At 42.3% G+C, this 22,954-nt stretch overlaps 1 protein-coding gene across 8 annotated transcripts in view; it reads left to right on the top strand.

The window, feature by feature from the left end:
- The window catches only part of PDZD2 (PDZ domain containing 2), a 411,535-nt gene that overhangs the window by 353,071 nt on the left and 35,510 nt on the right, over positions 1-22,954 (top strand). For all 8 annotated transcript variants that reach the window (XM_069555958.1, XM_069555955.1, XM_069555957.1 and 5 more), the window contains 8 exons: positions 1,545-1,656; positions 10,395-10,540; positions 14,219-14,338; positions 15,308-15,422; positions 18,354-18,427; positions 18,571-18,793; positions 19,582-19,699; positions 21,337-21,469. In XM_069555958.1, coding sequence (XP_069412059.1) covers positions 1,545-1,656; positions 10,395-10,540; positions 14,219-14,338; positions 15,308-15,422; positions 18,354-18,427; positions 18,571-18,793; positions 19,582-19,699; positions 21,337-21,469 — 1,041 coding nt within the window. The remainder of the gene's footprint in view (positions 1-1,544; positions 1,657-10,394; positions 10,541-14,218; positions 14,339-15,307; positions 15,423-18,353; positions 18,428-18,570; positions 18,794-19,581; positions 19,700-21,336; positions 21,470-22,954) is intronic.

Below are 22,954 nucleotides of genomic sequence, written 5' to 3'. Positions count from 1 at the left end.
TTTTATTACCTGTTACAATTCAGGGTTTTTTTTTAACCTTATAATTACATGGCTTTCCAATGACTACTGAGTGGTAAAGGATATCATCTATTTTTTTTTTAAGTACATATATGTTCCTTAGTGTAAATCTTATCTCTTTGAATTAATTTTACATTTTTCCTTGAGAACCTTAAAGGAAAATACAATTTCAAATGACAAGCCTCATTTGGTGTGTCTCCTAAGTTTTGTACATGTAAATTTACCCTCCAGATGGTTTTATAAACACTCTCAACTCTCCTTTTCCTCTCTAATAAGTATAGCTTTTCATAGCATGTTGGGCTTTTCTCAGATGCCTGGCTAAGGGGTCTTAGTGCCATCCTTTCTTCTTCACCTCTGGGTGTCTGGTAATGTGGATTTACAATTTACAGACATGTGGGCTGATTATGAAGAGATTTCTATGTATCCTAAGTGCTGCTTGATTCTGGAAGGTATTTAATCAGTACTAAGGAGTGTTTTAAAAAAATTCAACTGAGTAAATTTGAAGATCTAATTGGCTTTATTCAGCAATTCTTTTATCAGGCAGCATCCTGTCTAGAAAGTAGAAAGACCCTCTGTACGAAATGGAAGGTTTTATAGGCAGAAAAGAAGGTCCTTTAGGTATGAAGTCTTGGTGGGGCTTAGCAGAAGCCACAGCCCTTTGGGCTTGTCGTTTGTTTCTAACAGGAATATGGCACCTGTTGTTATTGTCGCTAAGTCACGTTGGACTCTTTGTGACCCCATAGACTGCAGTGCCCCAGGCTTCCCTGTCCTTCACTATCTCCCTGAGTCCATTCAAACTCATGTTCCTTCTCAAGAAACAAAATGACCCCAGGGACCCTTTCCAGTTTGAAACCTCATCAACAAAGTTGCATCTAGCCAAAACTATGGTTTTTCCAGTAGTCATGTATGGATGTGAGAGTTGGACCATAAAGAAAGCTGAGCGCCGGAGAACTGATGCTTTTGAATTGTGGTCTTGAAGAAGACTCTTGAGAGTCCCTTGGACTGCAAGGAGATCCAGCCAGTCCATCCTAAAGAAAATCAGTCCTGAATAGTCATTGGAAGGACTGATGCTAAAGCTGAAACTCCAATACTTTGGCCACCTGATGAGAAGAACTGACTCTTTAGGAAAGACCCTGATGCTGGGAAAGATTGAAGGCAGGAGGAGAAGGGGATGGCATCACTGACTCAATGGACGTGAGTTTGGGCAAGCTCCGGGAGTTGGTGATGGACAAGGAAGCCTGGTGTGCTGCAGTCCATGGGGTCACAAAGAGTCAGACATGGCTGAGCGACTGAACTGAACTGGTTCTATCCTGTGTGGTGAGATTCGTGCTCAGGAGGAACTTGTCAGCATGAGGCTTTGTGGTTCCAGATTATCTGAAGGTCTGTGCTTTGATCCCATGAACTTTTTTTCTCATGTGACACCTGTACTGCTGCTCTTTGAGCCTTGAGGTAAAGATCTTGAAGGAAATGGCATAAGTGACCATGGGCTGGCCTCTCCCGTCAACTCTGTGCTCTCTGCATTTCAGATGCCTGGAACAGAGGAGCCCCACGATGCATGCGGCCCCGAGGAATCCAAGGGGAACTTGGAAAGTCCCAAACAAGGCAGCAGTAAGATGAAGCTCAAGAGTCGCCTGTCAGGTAAGTGGATTCTTTGCCTGCCTGATTGGGAGCTTCTGGCCTCAGGAGTGGGAAGATAAGGTTATTAGCATGCTGAGCCCTTTTTTCCTTTTGTTGTTCAGTCACTAAATCGTGTCCAACTCTTTGCAACCCCATGGACTGGAGCCCACCAGGCTCCTCTGTCCTCCACCATCTCCTGGAGTTTGCTCAAATTCATGTCCATTGAGGCGGTGATGCTATCTAACCATCTTTTTTCCATAAAACTTCCAGATTGTTTTGTGTTTGATGGTGCGTGCCCCAGGCATAACTGCCTTCAACCTGGCTGCCCACATGAGTATTTTCATTTGAGTCATAATGAAGGGAATGTCAACATCTCTGTTTGTCTCTGCTTAAATGTAAATTTCCTGTTGTGTTTGGTTCATTTACTTCAGGTGACCCTTTCTCTGGAATATTCCTGATGGCCTATCTTTCCAGCCAACATACCTATTCCCCAAACCGCTGGTCCACCAGAACCTGGGGCAAAGAACTGGGTTGTTTTTTTTTTTAAAGTATCAAATGTGCATCTCAACTAAATGGAGCGGCCAGTGGGACGTAGTTGTAGCTTTTGTAACAAAGAGATCTGATGTTTCCTGGGCACATCTTCCTAGCAGCTGGCCTAGGCCCTGAAAGAGAAAGTCAGAGGCTGTATGTGGGGATACATTGTGACTTTTGAGACAATGTCTGAGGCACTTTCACCTTGACAAGCTTTTTCTACAAAACAAGAGGAAAAAAAAATTCTGTTTTATGGATGCATTGATATAAAGGTACAAGCTCGATTCATTATCATCTATTAGTTACTCTTATGTTCATTCTTTTTTCCTCCTGAATTTAAAAGAAATTAAAACATTTTTGTGGGCCCCTATGATTAGCTTGGGCCCTCAGCACTGTGTCTGCTGGTCTGATGGAGAAATCACCCCTTGGCTACCTACCTGTGAAGGACATCCGGTCTAACAGGAAAAGCAAGAGTTTGGAAGCTTGGCAGAATCAAGTTTACCCATCAGCTCTTGAGTTACCTTGTGACCTTAGGCTGGTTATTGAACCTCTGTAAACTTCCTCTCTCACCTAAGATAGGAGAAGATAGTCCCAACTTTAAAAGGTTGAACAGATAAAAACAAAACAAAAGCACACATAAAAGCACCTCGCACAAAGCCTGGTGTGTTACCATCCCCCCAGTAAGTCAGTGTCATCTTTCTGCTGCCCACATCAGTGGAGGGACAGGGTGGTGTCTATGACTGCCAACCAAGAGCATCTCCAGCCCACATTGCTTCCGCCTCTGTTATTCTCAGGTAAGGTGGCAAATTTAGGATAATATACATCCATTTAAAAACAAGAAAACCTGAGTAGCAAAATGAGTAGCTTTGTATTTATAAGTCAGAATAATTAGGTAGTGTCATATATGACTGTTAGGGTATTGGTTTGCAACAAAAAGTGTAATGACCAGAGGCTAATAAGACCGAAGAGAAAGGTTAGGCTGATGGTCCTCAGCCCCCTTTCAGCTCCCCTTCAGCCCCGAGGATCACCTGAGAGGAATATATTTAAATCCTGTGTGTTTGGGCAGGGGAGGAGGTCTTTAGGTCAGCTCTCTGATCAGCACCTTATGAACAGCTCCCAGGGAAGGCTCACAGAGCCCTCACAGAGTTCTAGGGAAATACAGTGACCTTTGAAACCAGTGTAGTCACATTCCTCATTTTATGGATGTGACCAGAGAAATTAAGGGAATCCCAAAGGTCGCTCATTGAGTCTGCCCTCCAGAGTTCTTCCTACCACCTCTCAGCTTCCTGAGGATCATGGAGAGAATCCTATTCTCCAGACTGGGGGGTTTATGATGTGGGGAGGGGATCCTAGCTGATGACCTTTCAGATCCATGACTTTCCACGTTCGTACTATTGATTTAAACCATGCATGACATTGAACTGAGTACTAAATCCAGAACTGGCTATTGTTTGCCACAAATGCATGCTGCCTTCTCTTCCCGTATTTTCCCCGGACTCACAAGGCCATAACAAGGAAATAGAGTAGACGGAGCACATGTGTGGGGTCAGGAAGAGCTGTGTTCAGTTCTCAGCTCTGCCATTGCTGGCTGTGTGACCTGGAACAGGTGATTTCTCTGGGTCTCAACTTTTTCACCAATAAGATGAGGGTTATAATGCACAAGCACGTCGATGTGAGTGCCTTCTAAGTCAGCCTTGTTGAGAGATCCAGTAGAGAGAAGGCATATGGCACTGCCGTTCCAAAATGTGGCTGCGGTAGGCCCTCACCACGTGGTAGCTGCCTCTGTCCTCACTGCCATGGTTAATATCCCATTCATCGTTGTCATTTTCACATCATTGTTCTCATTCCATCTCAAGGGGGGAGATGCTTGAATGGGTTCAGACAGGAAGATTCTCAAGTTGCAGGTCATGATGAAGTATGCACGAACATTGTGAAGACTGAGGTCTCTCTGAGTTGTGGTGCCCGGGGGAGGCATCCAGGGTGGGCAGGATGAAGGAAAGCCAGAACGCTGGCAGGACTGGGCAGAACACATGAGGAGGAAAACCAGGGTCTAGACTTGGGACAAAATGCAGGAGAAGTATTTTGGGACAATGGGGGAAAAAAAATGGGTTAGAGAAGTTTTTGGCAACTGTTCTTCTGCCTCAGCTGTCTGAAAGATACAATAATCCCGCCACAACCATGATTCAGTCCAGCAGAAAGATTAGAGGGGAGGAGATTCTTGGCATGGGAGGTGATGGTGCAGGCAAACTTGGGGGAAACTTCAGTGATATTTATATGCTCCCCAGTTTGGGGACGGATGTGGGCGGAGGGCAAATGCTCTCCTCTGAGATTTCGCAGGCTGGAGCAATGAATTCACCAAGCAGAGTAGTGGGAGATAAGACTGGAAAAGTAATTTGGAGGCACGTTAAAGAGGCTTAAGGAATTGGTTCTTCATTCAGTGCTTTGAAATATGTTCAGTCTAAAGACATTTGAATACAGGAGATTTTAATGTGATCACTTCCTAATTTCTGGGTCCTGTAAACTTGGATATTTATTTCATATTTTCGTAAGCGAGTCACTCTGGTATTCACATATCGGTATATTATCTACAGACACTACCGTATGTGGTTTCTCTTCTGTTGATGGCAAGTGCTTCCCTGTCAGCTCAAAAGGAATTTTCTTCTAATAAATCTTGTTCATATGAGTAAGCATGCCAAGATAGATTAATCTGGCCATGAGTTATTAAGTCATGAATTATTAAGGAGGTTCTCTAAAGAGGTTCCAACCATTTCCACTAAGATTTTGGCCCGTCTGGCTCCGAAATGACTGAAGTGATTTCATGGAACATTTTTCCTGATATTCTAACCAGAGTTTTCTTTACTTCATACCTCCTTTTTTTGCCAGTAGGGTTCCCTTTTAACTTTGGTATTTTTTGATTTATCCATGTTAATGCCTTAGGTCTGTGATCTTTTTAAATGAAAATTTTTCTTTTGATTGCAAAGGAATTTCAGATGTTTGAAAACCTGAAATTTGTATCACAAAGTTAATATGTAGCTTTTGAAAAACCAGGCCTTTAGTGATGTCCATTATAATATAACTGTATCAGCACCGTTCTAACTTTTCATCATTGTTAACAACTCATCAATATATTATTTTTAAAAGAGTACAGAACCATTTTATTTCATGAAAAACTTCTGAGAAATTTTTAGATAAATTAAAATTTTAAGTCATCAACTAAAATATTAAATAGAAGAATTTGATATTTCAAAGAATCTATATGTGTATAAAGTTATATACATACATATACATGGATTACACATATAGTGGTGCATAATGCAGACATTGTAATGTGATTGTAACTATATTCAATATAATTGATCCATCATTTAAGATTAAAGTCTTTAAACTCTGATACACTGTTGGTAGGAATGTCAACTGACATAGCCACAATGGAAAATACACAATGGAAAGCCACAATGGAAACAGTATGGCTGTTTCTCAAAAAACTAAAAATAGAACTATCATATGACCCACCAGTTCCATTTCTGGAAAAGAAGTATCAAAAAAACACACTAAATACACTAATTCAAAAAGATACATGCACCCCAGTATTCACAACAGCATTACTTACAATTGCAAGATATGGGAGCAACTTGCATGTTCATCAACAGCTGAATGGATAAGGAAGATGTGGGGTGTGTGTGTGTATATATGGAATATTACTCCACCATAAAGAAGGTGTGAAATGATGCCATTTGCAGCAGCAGGGAGGGACTTGGAGGGTAGTAAGCTAAGTAAAGGCAGTCAGACAAAGAAAGTACTAAATGATACCACTTACATGTAGACGCTAAAAAAATATAACAAACTAATGAATATAGCAAAAAAAGAAGCAGACTCAGAGATATAGAAAACAAACTAGTGATTATCATTAGGGAGAAGGATGAGGGAAGGGGAGAGGGGAAGTAGGGGATTAAGAGGTACAAGCTATTATGTACAAAGTAAGCTACATAGTTTTATATGTAGGATATATTATATAATACAGGGGATGTAGTCTATATTTTATAATAACTATGAATGGAATATAATCTTTAATGATTATTAAACACTGTATTATACATGTATAATTCACATCATACATAAAAATATACTTCAATTTAAAATGAATAAAAATTTTTAGATAAAGTCCCTTGCTGCTAAGTCACTTCAGTCGTGTCCGACTCTGTGCGACCCCATAGATGGCAGCCCGCCAGGCTCCCCCGTCCCTGGGATTCTCCAGGCAAGAACACCAGAGTAGGTTGCCATTTCCTTCTCCAGTGCATGAAAGTGAAGTCGCTTAGTTGTGTCCGACCCTCAGCGACTCCATGGACTGAGCCTACCAGGTTCCTCCGTCCATGGGATTTTCCAGGCAAGAGTACTGGAGTGGGGTGCCATTGCCTTCTCCTAAAGTCCCTTAAACTTTCCTATTTTAAAATAGTATACAATATAAACTTCTGCTTTACTAACTATGCTAAAGCCTTTGACTGTGTGGATCACAACAAATTGTGGAAAAATTCTCAAAGAGATAGGAATACCAGATCAACTTACCTGCCTCCTGAGACACCTGTGTACAGGATCAAGAAGCTGCAGTTAGAACCAGACATGGAACAACTGACTGGTTCCAAATTGGGAAAGGAGTACAACAAGCCTGTGTATTGTCACCCTGCTTATTTAACTGCTATGCAGAGTACATCATGTGAAATGCTGGGCTGGATGAATCACAAGCTGGAGTCAAGATTGCCAGGAGAAATATCAACAACCTCAAATATGCTGATGATACCACTCTAACAGTAGAAAGTGAAGAGGAACTAAAGAGTCCTTTGTGAGGGTGAAAGAGGAGACTAGAAAAGCTGGCTTAAAACTCAACATTCAAAAAACAAAGATCATGGCATCCCATCCCATCATTTCATGGCAAATAGGTGGGGAAAAAGTAGAAGCAGTTAACAGATTTTATTTATTCTCTTGGGCTCCAAAATCACTGCTGATGGTGACTACAGCCATGAAATTGAAAGATACTTGCTCCCTGGAAGGAGAGCTGTGACAAATCTGCTGCTGCTAAGTCAGTTCAGTCGTGTCCGACTCTGTGCGACCCCATAGACGGCAGCCCACCAGGCTCCCCTGTCCCTGGGATTCTCCAGGCAAGAACACTGGAGTGGGTTGCCATTTCCTTCTCCAATGCATGAAAGTGAAAAGTGAAACTGAAGTCGCTCAGTTGTCTCTGACTCTTCACGACCCCATGGACTGCAGCCCTGGACCAGGCTCCTCCGTCCATGGGAGTTTCCAGGCAAGAGTACTGGAGTGGGGTGCCATTGTCTTCTGACAGCATATTAAAAAGCAAAGACATCACTTTGCTGACAAAGGTCCGTCTAGTCAAAGCTATGGTTTTTCCAGTGGTCATGTATGGATGTGAGAGCTGGACCATGAAGAAGGCTTGAGTGCTGAAGAATTGATGCTTTTGAACTGTTGTGTTGGAGAAGACTCTTGAGAGTCCTTTGGACTGCAGGGAGATCAAACCAATCCTAAAGGAAATCAACCCAAAGTATTCATTGGAAGGACTGATGCTGAAGCTGCAAGACTTTGGCCACCTGATGTGAAGAGCCAACTCACTGGAAAAGACCCTGGTGTTAGGAAAGATTGAAAGCAAAAGGAAAAGAGAGCAGCAGAGGATGAGGTGGATAGATAGTCATGACTCAGCCAGTGACTCAGTGGACATAAATTTGAGCAAACTCCAAGAGATAGTGAAGGACAGGGAAGCCTGTTGTATTGCAGTCCACAGGGTCACAAAGAGATGGACACGACTTAGTGACTACACTATGTATTATAAAGATGTCTTTAAAAATCATTAATGATTTCTTAAGCAGGATGTGACAGTTGTTCAGTCATGTTTGACTCTTTGTGACCCCATGGACTATACAGTCCCTGGAATTCTTCAGGCCAGAATACTGAAGTGGGTAGCTGTTCCCTTCTCCAGGGAGTGTTCCCAATTCATTGATCGACCTGGGGTCTCTTGCATTGCAGGAGCTACCAAGGAAGCCCCTTAAAAAAGATACAGGAGTACCAATCATAAAGGGAAAATATGATATGTTGTTCTACATTAAAATTATGAACATTTGTTTATCAAAAAATACCATCGAAAGAATGAAAGTCAGAAAAGACATTTGTAATACATAGATTCCACAGAGGACTCATATCCAAAATATATTACTAGTAAAAAATAAAAGTGCTGTAAATGAACAGAGAAAAACCCAATAAAAGAATGAGCAAAGAAAAAAAAACATTAAATTTTCTAGTAGTCCAGTTGAAAAAGGAAAAGGGGATAAAAGAGCAAAAGACTTGAACAGCCTGTTTACAACCTTAAAAAAGAAAAACTGTCAATGAATATTTGAAAAGAAGTTCAGTCTCATTAGTCCTTTGTTGTTCAATCACTCAGTCATGTCCAACTCTTTGTGATCCCAAAGACTGCAGCACACCAGGCTTCCCTGTCCATCACCATCTCCCAGAGCTTGCTCAAACTTACATCCATTGAGTCAGTGATGCCACCCAACCATCTAATCTTCTGTTGTCCCCTTCTCCTCCTGCCTTCAATCTTTCCCAGCATCAGGGTCTTTTCTAATGAGTTGGCTCTTCACATCAGGTGGCCAAAGTATTGGAGCTTCAGCTTCAACATCAGTCCTTCTGATGAATATTTAGGACTGATTTCTTTTAGGATTGACTGGTTTCATCTCCTTTAGTTTGATCTCCATTAGTCCTTGGTGAAACGTGAATTAAGAACCACAGTGAGATACCATTATTATCCACTCCAGCAGAGTGGCTAAAATTAGAAAGACTGACACTAATAAGTGTAACAAGTATGTGGAGGAACAAGCCGTAATGCACCCTGGTGATCCCACTTGTGAAAGGGAATGCATGCCTGTAACCCAGCCACACTCGTTCTAGATAGATCCAACAGATACAGCATGCACATAATGTCCAACAGTACATTCTAGATCAGGGTCACCAGACTACCACCCACCACTGTATTAGTATGGCCCACAGATAGAAATGCTTTCTGCGTTTTCAGTGCATCTAAAAAAAGTGAAAGAAAGTGTGCTGGGACCATCTGTGACTCATAAACCCTAAAACATTTACTGTCTGGCCTTTACAGAAAAATGTTTTCTGACCCTTATTCTAGGTCTGAAACTGGAAACAAATCAAATGTCCATTAGCAATAGAATGGATAGATAAATCATGGTTTGTTTATATGATGAAATAGTGTGCAAAAATGGGGTGAACAATCTATTGGCATGCAACAACACGATGGAATTTCACACATACTGAGAATAAGGAGCCAGATTCAAAACGAACATGTTGTATGTGTTCATTTGTATCAAGTAAGCAAAAATAATCTGTGATGTTGGACCTTCCCAGGTGGCTCAGTGATGAAGAATCCACCTGCCAAGCAGGAGCTCGAAGGTTTGTTCCCTAGGTCAGAAAGACCCCCTGGAGAAGGAAATGGCAACTCACTCCAGTATTCTTGCCTGGGAAATTAGATAGAGGAGCCTGGTGGGCTATAGTTCATGGGGTAGCCAAGAGTCGGACATTACTTAGCAGCTAAACAACAACAATCTATGATGTTTGAAGTGAGCAGTGTTTAGTGGCACAAAAGGAGATTTGGAGACCTGGTGATAGTCTATGTCTTAGTCTGGATGTTGGTTATTGACAGGTTTGTTTTGTGAAATTTCATGGAATGGTATATACACTTAATGATTTGTGCACTTTTCTGTAAGTTATACTTTAACTAAAAGTTTGTTTAAATGTCCATTGCTATACATGAAAAAAAGCGTCTACCCCAAGCGTCTACTACCAATCACAAAGTGATATTCCTCCATCACTAAAAGGCCATCCACTGATAGCATTCTCACCATTGTTTATTGCCTTATCAACCACAGCTACATCTTAGTTGGATTAAATATATACAAACTGACCATATATCCAAACTGGTCATTTCAAAAACTAGCACTTTCTTCAGGGTCTGGCATTATGGCCTCAACACTCACCAAGCTCATGCAGAACTTGACAAGAGAACATGATGAGCCAGATGCTTTGAAAGTATTGGCCACCAGGCCATCTGAGCCACCATGAACGTGGGTGTAAATGCAACAAGCTTATACCTATGCATGCTCATAAGATTCTCTTCATTCTATATCTCGTCATGTTTTCCCTGTTTTTTCAAGGTGGTGTACACCGTCTAGAGTCTGTTGAAGAATATAATGAACTGATGGTGCGACATGGTGACCCCCGGGCCAGGATGTTAGAGGTCTCCCGAGATGGCCGGAAGCATTCCCTTCCCCAGCTCCTGGACTCGACGGGCACATCACAGGTAGTACAGCACTGTGGAGCCCCTGACTTTCTTATCCAGTCACAGCTACTTGGCTAGGGGCAGAAGAGCATGTTTTAAACCCTGTGTCTCCAGGTTTTCTGTAATTCTCTCAGAGGCCAGCAGGAGCTTCATGGTCTAAAGACCTGTTTGTGTATGAGGGCCAGAAGTATTTAGGACAAGAGATATAGTATAGTCAGTAAGGTCTATCTAGGGAGGCTAGAGAGAAGTCAGCTTAATATTTGGAAATAGAAGAGAAGGGGGGGAAAAAATCCCTTGTTGGATCTCAAAATCTCAATTCTCTTCCACTGTGTGTTTTGGAGCCGAGAGCCACTTCTGTTGCCAGGAGACAATGGCGCCTCACGGTCTGTGGTGAGCCACCGTCTCTTGTTCAGTGGGTGTGTCGGCAGAGCCTGGTGGGTAGGTGGGTGTGGACACGTGGCGGGGGGTGGCTGTGGTGTGTGCCTGGATCCTACCTCTCATACAGTAACGGCTCCAACAGCCAAGGTCAGAAGAGACTGCAGAGGGGGCTGAGGGGGGTGGGGATGTTCATATTCCATCCCCACCAGAGTGTGGGACTCTGCAACCCTGCACAGGGGCCCCCCTCAACTTCGTCATCCTCAACCCAGCCAACACCTTGTAGACATCTCATAACCAAGTCAGTAGCAGGCTCAGTCTCTGGGAACTTGTGGAGTGTTCTTCCAGTCCTGGCACCATCAGCCAGAGCACAGAGGAGTCACTGGCATCCAGTCCCCGGGCCTCAGTGAAGCAGAGATGGGAGGAGGGAGTGACAGCTGTGATACCCTTAAGTGCATGGAGACTCAGGTATTAGAGTTCTAGAAGACCTAGCTCAGGTCATCTGGGTTGGGCTCTTGCTTTGAGTGTCTCACATTTTTACGGATAGGGTAGCTAAATCCCAGAGAGGTTGAGTAGTTCCAAGCGATACACCAGAATCACTGTGCAGGGAGTTTGGCCTGACCTGAATACAGTTAGAAAGTGCCCATGTTTCAGAGGCCACTGCTGATTAGGCTGTCTTGTGCTGAATCTACCAAGGGCAACTGGAGTTGGGGCAATGAGAAAAAGCAGAGCAGAAAACTTGCATGTGAAGTCGCTCAGTCGTGTCCGACTCTTTGCGACCCCGTGGACTGTAGCCCACCAGGCTCCTCCGTCCATGGGATTCTCCAGGCAAGAATACTGGAGTGGGTTGCCAGAGGCCTGGTTAAAACCCATGTCTGGAGACAGGTGTGTGTCCCGGGCAGCATGATCCAGTTGGATCAACGGGGAGATAAGAAGCCGTCGGAGAGCCACGCTGACAGACTGTTTTGGTTAGTGCGGAAAATGAGAGCAGGTCTACCATTGTCCTGGCCAAGGATGTCCAGCATTAAGGTGTAGATTTCTTAACTGACTCAGGAGGAAACCTGACTGTACTTATAGCCGGGAACTATCTATTTCCAAACTCCAGGAGATGGGGAGGGACAGGGAAGCCTGGTGTGCTGCAGCCCACTGGGTCGTGAAGAGTTGAACACGACCTGGCAACTGAACAACAACAAAGAACAGACTTCTAGGAACCAAGAAACACAATCTAATGCAAGATTTTAAAGAAGAAGCTCTTTTTCCCTCTTCAAGTTGTTCTTTCTCTTCTGTCCTCTTTTTTCTGCCTTTTTCTTTTTCTCCCAGGATTTGCCTTTCTTTCTTTCCTTCCTGCCTTCCACTTTTGTTGATTAGTTTTTAAGGTTTGTTGTTGTTGTTTAGTCTTTAAGTTACATCCTACTCTTTTATGATCTCACAGACTGTAGCCCACCTGGTTCCTCTGTCCATGGGATTTCCCAGGCAAGAATATTGAAGCATTCCCTGCTCCAGGGGATCTTCTGACCTAGGGATCAAACCCACATCTCCTGCATGGGCAGTGGATTCTTTACTGCTGAGCCATAGGGAAGCCCCTTCCTCTCTCCTCCTCTCTTTCTCTTTCTCTCTGCTACCATCCCTCCACTAAAAAGTATTGTCTAGATTAGAGCTATCCAATAAAGCTTTCTGCAGTGATGGAAGTGTTTTATGTCTATACTACCCAATATGGTAGCCACATGTGCCTTTTAAGCACATGAAAAGTGGCTGGAGAGACTGAGGAATACGTTTTTAATTTTCCTATATCTTAATTTAAATATAGATGGCCACAGGTGGCTCATGGCTGCCAAATGGGATGACAGAAGTCTAAAAGTGCAGTGAGACCCCTAAAACTCTTCAGGAGAAGAGTGAAGCCTGCTGGCCTCTGATCCCTGAAGGGCAGATGGAATAAGGCCCTGCTGGAGGTTGTTGATCAGAGAAAGAGTTCCCTTGTGAGTCTGCACATGAACCTCTATGCGAGGGCTACGCCTGGCTATTTCCATAATTGTTGTAGTTCAGTTGCTCGGTCGTGTCCAACTTTTTGTGACCCCACAGACTGCATCACTCCAGGCTTCCCTGTCCATCACCAACTCCCAGAGTTTGCTCAGACTCATGTCCATCAAGTCAGCAATGCTATCCACCCATGTCATCCTCTGTTGTCCCCTTCTCCTCCTGCCCTCAGTCTTTCCCAGCAACAGGGTCTTTACAATGAGTCGCCTCTTCACATCAGGTGCCCAGAGTATATCCATAATAGTTTCAGTAAAAGGGTGGTAACCTTGCCAAGCCAATATCATTTTTTTTAATGAATCAGAGGCTGGGAGGCCAACATAGCTGACAGATATTATGTAAAACTGCAAGATATAGTTGTTCTAAGCTGCCAGGAATACGAAAATATCATTAGCAGATCTCGTTTCTACCTTTGAATGTAGAATATGCTGATTAAGGATAAAAACTATTTTCTAGTGTCTTTTTTCTCATATTAAACATGAAATGATTTTGTTGTTTATGCTAGAATATCTATGTCATTTAAGAAATGTATTATTCTAAAAAGAATACCAAGGAGCTAGATTGTCACAGTGCTTTAGCAATAGATTCATTTACTCTCTTGTTTTTGTTATGAATGATCCACACTGCTTACACACGTGGACTTGGTGGGTGATGGAAAGGGAAACGAGATCAAGATTTTGAGCTGCTGCGTGCCAGAAAGGGAAAGTGTGGCTTGTGGAAAAGTATTTCATTTTCCAAATGTGAGGGATCAGAGCTGAAGCTGCTGCAGTCTCTCAGAGGGATTTTTTTATACGGAATAACAGTTGTCTGGGTTTGCGGTCTGGGTTTTATAAGAAACAAAAGCTTGCTGAGTTCTGAGTGAGTGAATTGAGCTTGAAATGATGAGCTACTTGCTAACCATGATTGTGAACTTGGAGTGGGGCAGGGGTGACTTCCAGCGGAGTACCTGACCGGAGGACGCTCATTCTCCATCTCCAAGGCCACTCGGTTTCCAGTCCCTAACTCCACTCCAGGGAGCAAACAGTAGGATGTGTGGAGTAGGCTTGAGGAAGGTGCAGCCTAGGCTGCTTATGTGGGGAAAAGAAGACGTGGCAGTCCATCACAGTTGGGGCTGTTGCTCCAATGCGCTTTATAATTAGCTTTATTTAACCCACTGGGCCAGGTATGGACCACAGGCCAATGGCCATCTAACGTAAAAGACAACTGAGGTTTCCCGAATCTGAGTATGTTTTTATACCAGGGACCACAGCAGGATAAGTGAGATGATCTCTGACCTCATGTGCTGACTTTTAGGAATACCACATTGTGAAGAAGTCCACCCGCTCACTAAGCACAACTCAGGTGGAATCTCCCTGGAGACTCATTCGGCCGTCAGTCATCTCCATCATTGGGCTGTACAAAGAAAAGGGCAAGGTGAGCTCCTTCGTGTGCATTGTTTTGCTCTCCAGGTAAATGCTAGTATATATTTTGTAAATGATTCCTTTTTAGTGTTGTTTTTACATAAAATAAGGGTAAAGGTATAAAGAAGAATCAAGTGAGTGGCCTTTGGGTAGATTTGAGTGGATACCCTGGCATCCTTTCCCATGGCCTGCAGGCAACATCATTAAACCCATTTGCCCTTTTGATTTCAGGAGTCATCACCCGGCAGCTAGGGCACCATCAAGGGGTGGGGTAAATGCCCCAGCTTGTACCACTACGGAAAGAAAATCAGACCCTGCCGCTTCAAGGAATACCCCCTTGTTATCCTTTTGAATGAATTTCATGGCATTTCCATTATCATAAGAGGAATAATGACAAGTAATTTGTTACACAAATATCAAAATAGCCATTTTGATATGCATTTGATATTATACAAAAGTAAAAGAATAAAACAGATATGGCACCTGCACAGCTATGAACTATTAATTGATCTATGTGAAATTGACATCTTTAGAGATCAAAAGATTGTCAAATGTCAGCAATTTCATATGTTTACCTGAAACTTTTCACCCTTTAATAAAATGCATGGCTGGCATAATGCAAGTGGGTCTGAGGAGGGTCATGGTGAGGGGAGCATATAAATTTGCAGCTACTAACTCAGCTCTATGGGCTTCCCTCATGGCTCAGATGGTAGAGAATCCAACTGCAATGCAGGAGACCCAGGTTTGATCCTTGAGTCAGAAAGACCCTCTGAAGGGCATGGCAACCCACTCCAGTATTCTTGCCTGGAGAATTCCATGGACAGAATTCCGGGCTACAGTCCATGGGGTTGCAAAGAGTCAGACACAACTGAGGGACTAACGCTTTCACTTTAGCTCAACTCTGAGTTAAATACTACATTGAGGGGTGCCCTCAGTGAAGAAGTGCGCTGACAACCTGGACCCCCATATTCTCTACATCCAGGGCCTTGGCTTTAGCATTGCTGGAGGTCGAGACTGCATTCGAGGACAGATGGGGATTTTTGTCAAGACCATTTTCCCAAATGGATCGGCTGCAGAGGATGGAAGACTTAAAGAAGGTAGGAGGGAACCTTCTGGTGGTCCTCGGTGAGCTCTGATCCTAGGAGAGTCTGCCCCCTGGCAAGATGTGAAGCAAATGCCTGAGTGGCTGTGGCTCTGGGCTTGGTAGTTGGATAGACTTGGGCTGAATCCAGTACTTACTCAGGACCTTGGACAATTCGAATAACCTGAGCTTCACTTTCTTCTGTTGTAAACTTGGGATATGAATACCTACCTTGAAGAACTCTTGTGAGGATTACATGAGACATTATGTGAGAAGTGGCTTGATATCTTTGTTTGGATTTTTAAATGTCTGTCTTATCCCCTTGATCTTTGAAATTGCCTTGAAAATTCCTGAGTGTTTACAGTGCATTCTTGCTTGGGGCTGGAGTACATAAACATCTTCCACCAACCCCATAGCACCTACCATTTTTGACACACCTAAATATGCTAGACAAACACTTTTTGCTCCTAGGTTTATTGAGATATAATTGATAACTGTGTGCGTTGAAGGTGTACAACATGATAATTTTATATACTTATGTATTGCAAAATGATTGCCAAACAATGTTAATGAATACCTCCATCACCTCACATATTGACCTAGTGTGTGAGCATGTGCTGAAAACATTTAACATCTTCTTAACTATTTTCAAGTATATAACACAGTCTCGTTAACTATAGGCACCATGCTGTTATACCATAGATCCCCAGAACTTGTTGGTGAATCCTGATATTTTATACCTCCATCACCTCACGTATTGACCTAGTATGTGTGTATGTGATGAGAACATTTAGCATCTTTCTTAGCAATTTTCAAGTATATAACCCAGTCTCATTAACTATATGCACCAATCTGTACCTTAGATCCCCAGAACTTGTTTGTGAATCCTGATTTTTACTCCTTCTTATTAATATACTTCCTGCATGGAATGATTGAATCATACTATTACTAGTTACCTTCAAAAATGCTGTGACCGTTCAGTTTAGTTGGTCCAATTATATTGTGTTTAACCAGCTTATTTCTTTTAAACTGATAAGAATAAATTGGAATCTCCTTTTTTGTAGGCAGAGCGATCCCAGAAGTCTGTGTCCTAATGATAAGCCATGACCAGGCTTCATATTTTAATGGCAGAATATTTCTTTCTTTCTCAGAGGAAGGGTTAACTCCCAGGTGGTGTTTGTGTCTCGTTTCCCAACAATGTACAATTCTAGCGGAGCATTTTTAGAATGGATATGCCATGTGCTCACTTGATTGAAATTCATCCTGCAGTGCTAGTAGAATGGGGCACAATGGCAGGAAAAAAATCGATAGGAGAGGTTAATAGCACTTGCTTCTCCTAAATACTGTATTTTTGTATGTATTCACTTACAATAAATAGAGGTCATCAGAATGGATTTTCAACCTGTTGAATTGATCTGTCTTTTAAGTAATCTTTAAAGATTTTCAAGAGTATGAGCGATCATCTTAATGTTTCTACCTTTTTCCCAGGCGAAAACAAACCAAAAGCCTCACCTAGTTGAGTCTTGGTTATGCCAGGTGATTTTTAAACAGCTTATCTCACTTGTTTTGTAACATCTATAATTGCATTTACAGAAAAGGCACATAACACATGGGTTCAGTACTGCTTGCCTTTTTAAACCTGTGTACGGGGTTCCTTTAATGGAATACCCCATGCGCTCCTGGGATCGGCTGTCTGTGAGAGGAGAAAAGTCGTGTTCATAGGCTGCTTTGCACTTTGTTATAAGGGAGGTCTGCTCCTGCACCATACTGCTGTGCAAGGTTCAGCTCGTGCACCTTTGTGGTGTTTCTGATGAACTGTTACTCCAAAAAATAGACCATGACACAGGAGTCCAAAGCCAGAAACCAGCTTTAAGTCAAGAGAATGTCCAAGCTCTATTAGGTTCCCAGCAGACACTATCAACAACTTGAAAAATGACCTGACTGTGCCTTCTTGGAGTTGAAGATGAGCTCAGGATAGTTTGAGAGAGAAAGAGAACGAGAGCAAGAGAGAGAGAAAGAAATTTGATATTAGTTTACAACAATCTCTTAGATAGAAGTGTATAATAACTTGCCAGCTTACTGACTGAGAACCTTGAACAGCATTAAAACCAAGCATCTCGACTGTGGGGCTGCATGTAGATGTGAGGCTGCCATTCCTGAAGAATATCTCATGTGTTTCCTTGTCTCAATCATTGAAGCCACTTTTCACACACCATGTCTTTCTGAAAATATAGGCTTGGCTTCGCACATGTTACGGGTGTTTGTGCTTCACCACCAGTGGGTTTAAGTTGTAAACCAAAGACTGTAAGAAAAGGGTAGGAATTCAGTCTTTGTAGTTTGATTTCTAAATGTAGAACATGTGTTATCAGACTTGGTAGTGGCAGGAGAGTAAGATCTTGATGCTTCCCACAGTTGTTTTAAATAAAGGTGAAAATAAAGAATTACTGCAGGACAACATGCAGTGCCATTTATTGACCCATTTTTTGTGACAGTCCTTGGAGCTAAGCTAATGAGAGTAGATTGGAACAATAAAATTCACCTTAAAGAGCTGTAAATCAGGGACTTTATGGTATTTTATTTAATACTGACCAAGCAGTTAGATCGGAGAAGGTGATGGCACCCTACTCCAGTACTCTTGCCTGGAAAATCCCATGGATGGAGGAGCCTGGTGGGCTGCAGTCCATGGGGTCGCGAAGAGTCAGACACGACTGAGCGACTTCACTTTCACTTTTCATTTTCATGCATTGGAGAAGGAAATGGCAACCCACTCCAGTGTTCTTGCCTGGAGAATCCCAGGGATGGGGGAGCCTGGTGGGCTGCCGTCTGTGGGGTCGCACAGAGTCAGACACGACTGAAGTGACTTAGCAGTAGCAGCAGCAGCAGCAAGCAGTTAGATTCCAGTAAACTAAAGCTTGATGTTAATGTAATTCTCAAATTTGGTCACTAGGGGATGAAATCCTAGATGTAAATGGAATACCAATCAAGGGCTTGACATTTCAAGAAGCCATTCATACCTTTAAGGTAAGGACATTCTTATGGACCTCCTTTATCATAATCTTTGTTTTTCTTTATTTCATTCTGGTTTGGGTTTGGTGATTTTTTTTTTCCCATCATTTGATAAAAGGACAACCTGAATGTTTTAGCCCTTCTTCCTGTTTTCTCAGCAAATCCGGAGTGGATTGTTTGTCTTAACGGTACGCACCAAGTTACTGAGCCCAAGTCTCACACCCTGCTCCACACCCACACACATGAGCAGATCAAGCTCCCCAAACTTCAGTGCCAGCGGGGGAACCTCAGCGGTGGGCAGTGATGAAGGCAGTTCGTCCCTGGGTCGGAAGGCCCCCGGACCCAAGGACAGAATCGTCATGGAAGTAACCCTCAACAAAGGTGATACCAGCTTGTCCTCATTTCGTTGCATTCTCTCAAATCATAATTTGTAATCTGTTCTTAGGTTCATTTTTTTTTTATATGTCTTTTTCCATGAATTGCTTCTTTGGAACATTCTGCTACCGACAACATATGGCATTCTCTAAATGGGCAGCAGGATCAAAAGGAGAGATCTTAGTCACTTTACTAAAGTGAAGGAAAGTTCCCCGTAGCACAGTTTTTTAAAGCTCTCTCTGGATGAATCACTGTGTGTCAGAGACTCATGTTAAAAACATCACTGACTAGCTGAAATCTAAGGCTAAGATAACATTTTTCAAGAAGAAACAATATAGCTAAGAATATAGCTAACACCAGTAACTAAAAATCCTGGGTAACACCAAATCCTACTTTTAATCTTTGCCTCCAGTGGTAGAAATATGATGAACAACTGAACAACCTAGAAATCAATGGAAGGCAAAAGAAAGCCTGAAGTTGTATATCCAGAATAGAAAATGTTATTGGGACTCTGCCTATTTCCAAAAACAGATTCAAGGAGATCCTTCAGACTAAGAAGAGAATGGAGCATCAAATAATTCACAGTCCATAGTTAGCCCCTGGTTCTGCTATAGACTCATTTCATTAAAAGAACGTGGCTCACATTGACAAAGAAAAGTAAAATTTATATCCTAAGTCTTGTCTAAAAATAAGTGGTTATTGGTCAAAGTATGCATTAATGCAGTTTCAAATTATTGATACTCCTTTTCTTTCTTTCTTTTGATTTTGTTTTCTTTCGATGGTGCCTCCCACAGAGCCCAGAGTTGGCTTAGGCATCGGTGCCTGCTGCTTGGCCTTAGAAAACAGCCCTCCAGGCATCTACATTCACAGCCTTGCCCCAGGATCAGTGGCCAAGATGGAGAGCAATCTGAGGTTGGTTGTAAACCTGAGAGTTTTAGAGTTCTGGTGGGTTTGTGAATATATGAATACATATATAAGATACCTGCCCTGTTACATTCCCTTGTGAAATTCTAAATGTTTATATTATTTTGCGGTCATGTAGCCAGAATTACAATCAAAAGCATCTCCAAAGATGAAAAGATAAATGAAATTTGGTTCAAGAATTCCAGATCTTGGCTTTCCCCACCAGTTCTGTTCTGTTTGGACTCAGAAGTTCAGTTTCAGAAGCTTGACACAATACAAGTCTATGTAGATACCTAGAATTATCCAAATATTTTCTTTCACTTTCATATACATTTATATAGAATTCGTATAAGCTGCTGGGAACTACTCACAATGGTTCAGAATCACTGGATACAAGAGAGTCCTAAGATCATGCCCTTGAACAGGAGGCCTTTATTATTAAGTACAATCTCCTAAACCTTTCCTGTTGTTCCATTCCTTTTTGAGACGTGATGTCTAGATGCTTACTGTCTGAAATCACTGCGTGTCTGATTTCTCAGTTCAGCTAGTTGAGTTGTAGCTTGGGTATTCTGTTTATACAAGAGAGGTTTTGGTGTCCTATTATATAGTAATTGCAGTGGGTCTGTGCCCACCTAAACTTCACAAGAATGTACACGTATTTTATGAAGCACTCTGTGCAAACAGTATCATCTTTCTCCCCTCTAAGTTTTTAAGTCCTTGAGCAGTTGAGGAATTATCAAAATGGCATTCCTTGAGGTTGCCATTTTGAGGCCCTGTTAATAGATTATATTATGTTTTTAGTTAATCATCAGAGTGAATTTCCATATCAAAAAAAATTGAGCAAATCATCCAAAGTACATTAAAGAAAATATACTTTTAGAACCCAAGGAAAAAAATCCTTTAATGACATCCCAAGATGATGTTTCTTTCTTGAATGGTTCCATATGTCTGGAGCCTGCCAAATGACCATTCTTCAAACCCCACATAAAGACTCTTTGTTTTCTCATACTGAGTTCTCTCTCTATAATTTCAAGTCAAAATGGGCATCTTGTCCCCAATTTCTCATTTGTTCAAATCTGAAACATTTTTACAAATTATTGGGTAACCTTTGAGCTTCAGATATTTCCTTCTTAAATTATATTACAATAATCATTTCAATATGGTAGGGAAAAAGAAACTGGTGGTGGTCGAGGGACTATCACTTGATGAGCAAAAGGTAGGCAAACCTGAGTTCAGCAGTGTGTGACATCTGGGTGACCTCTCTGAGCCCGTGGCCTTATCTACATAACAGGAATAATAATACCTAGTCAAAGCATTGTTGCATAAATTTCTTTTTATAGTCCTTGGCCTACAATACATGTTGGAGTAATAGTAACCTTCATTGTTGTCTTTATTATCAATTTACTTATTATCAACTTTACTACTTCTGAAAATGCAGGTAGATACCCATAATGGTCTTTGTCAGTTTAAAACCTAATGTGTTTATGAGGGTTTTGCTTTTTTATCCGTATGCAAAGATGCAAGGATATCATTTGCTTCTTAAAAGTATTCAGAAAAGATTTCGTATTATATAAACCACTCCCAGAAGGAAGTCTTGTGAAAAACTAACTGTTACCGCAGAGAGTTGATCATGTTGTCCTCCCTAGCCGCGGAGATCAAATCCTGGAAGTGAACTCTGTCAACGTCCGCCATGCTGCTTTAAGCAAAGTCCACTCCATCTTGAGCAAATGCCCCCCAGGACCCGTTCGCCTGGTCATCGGCCGGCACCCTAATCCAAAGGTGAAGTATCTCACACTGTCCTAAGTATGGGAAGACAGCTGTTTGTCCAGTAGCAATGGCACACGTGTTCCTATGACCATGCAGACGCTTTGATAAGACCATTCACCCAGCTGGGGACGGGAATCAGCCTGTGGCCACCCAGTGACCAAGGTAACTGATAACACTTGGGAAATGAATTATTGATCTGAACTTCATCTTCACACTCAGAACATTTTATTAGAAAATGTTGATGGTATTATTGGTGAATTTAAAGTTAGTGGAAGGTGGGAGTGCTAAGTATGGAAGGTAGAGTTCTGAGTAACCCCTGCTGGCTGTTCGATCTCTGGTGAGATACTTAGCCTTTTCAGGTTTCTGCATCCAGAAAATCAAAGTATTGAAGTTGATGCTCTGTCTAGGCCATCCTTGACCTGAGCCAAATACTTGTGTGATTAATGCTTAAGAGCCCACTAATTTTCTTCCAGCATCAGTATCACACTGTTCCGCCACACTAACTTGCAGATAATCATAGCCCGTGTATTGGGGACCTCTGCTGTTTACTTTGGAGAAGGTAATGGCAACCCACTCCAGTATCCTTGCCTGGGAAATCTCAAGGACAGAGGAGCCTGGTGGGCTTCAGTCTGTGGAGTTGCAGAGTTGGACATGACTAAAGTGATGTAGCATGCATGCATGCTGTTTACTTGGTTGTATCTCTTCTACTTAGACGACTGCTTTTAATTTTTTAAGCTAACCACAGGACACTTTAGCAAGTTCAACTCAACCCATTTTGAAAGCTGTTTTTAGTTGTTTTTGAGTACTCCAGGTAAAATTCTTAAAATCAGCTTGTCTCCAACATGGTAATCTTTTTTTCTCACCCCTATAAAGTCTGACCTTTCAACAACTCAGAATGCCCATTTAGACCATCAACTCTTCCCATGCCTGACATGTAGCTACTGTCCACTTTGTATTATTTGTAGAGTTATTTGCTTACGTCCTGAATGGTCCCAGGCTGCTATACTGGATGGACTCTTATGCTAGTTTACAAGTAAGAAGTTTGTACCAGGAGACCTGGCAGGTTCTCCCATGTGGCGCTTCTGAGATTTCTTCAGTGCGGTAACTTTAGGGGGTCATTTTCACTGTCTCAGCAGTGTTCACTGGTTATTCGTCCAGTTGCATGCTGCGCATACTGAGTCACTTGAGCCATGTCTGACCCTTTGCAACCCCATGGATTGTAGCCCACCAGGCTCCTCTGTCCATGAGATTCTCCAGGCAAGAACGTTAGAGTGGGTTGCTGTGCACTCCTTCAGGGGACCTTCCCAACCCAAGGATCAAACCCATGTCTCTTTGATCTCTTGCTTTGGCGGCAGGTCCTTTACCACTAGCGCCACCTGGGAAGCCCTGACTGTCCGGTTTCCCCTATACAAATAACCACTGCAAAGGTGTGACTCTCTGCCTTGATTTGGGACAGAGCTGTCAGTCAAGCTCCTTGGACCTTGATTGCTGATTCAA

This window comes from Ovis canadensis, chromosome 16, assembly GCF_042477335.2.
Source record: "Ovis canadensis isolate MfBH-ARS-UI-01 breed Bighorn chromosome 16, ARS-UI_OviCan_v2, whole genome shotgun sequence".
NCBI lineage: Eukaryota > Metazoa > Chordata > Mammalia > Artiodactyla > Bovidae > Ovis > Ovis canadensis.
Note: the sequence above shows the minus strand (reverse complement) of the source record. Positions and strands in the feature narration are given on the sequence as shown.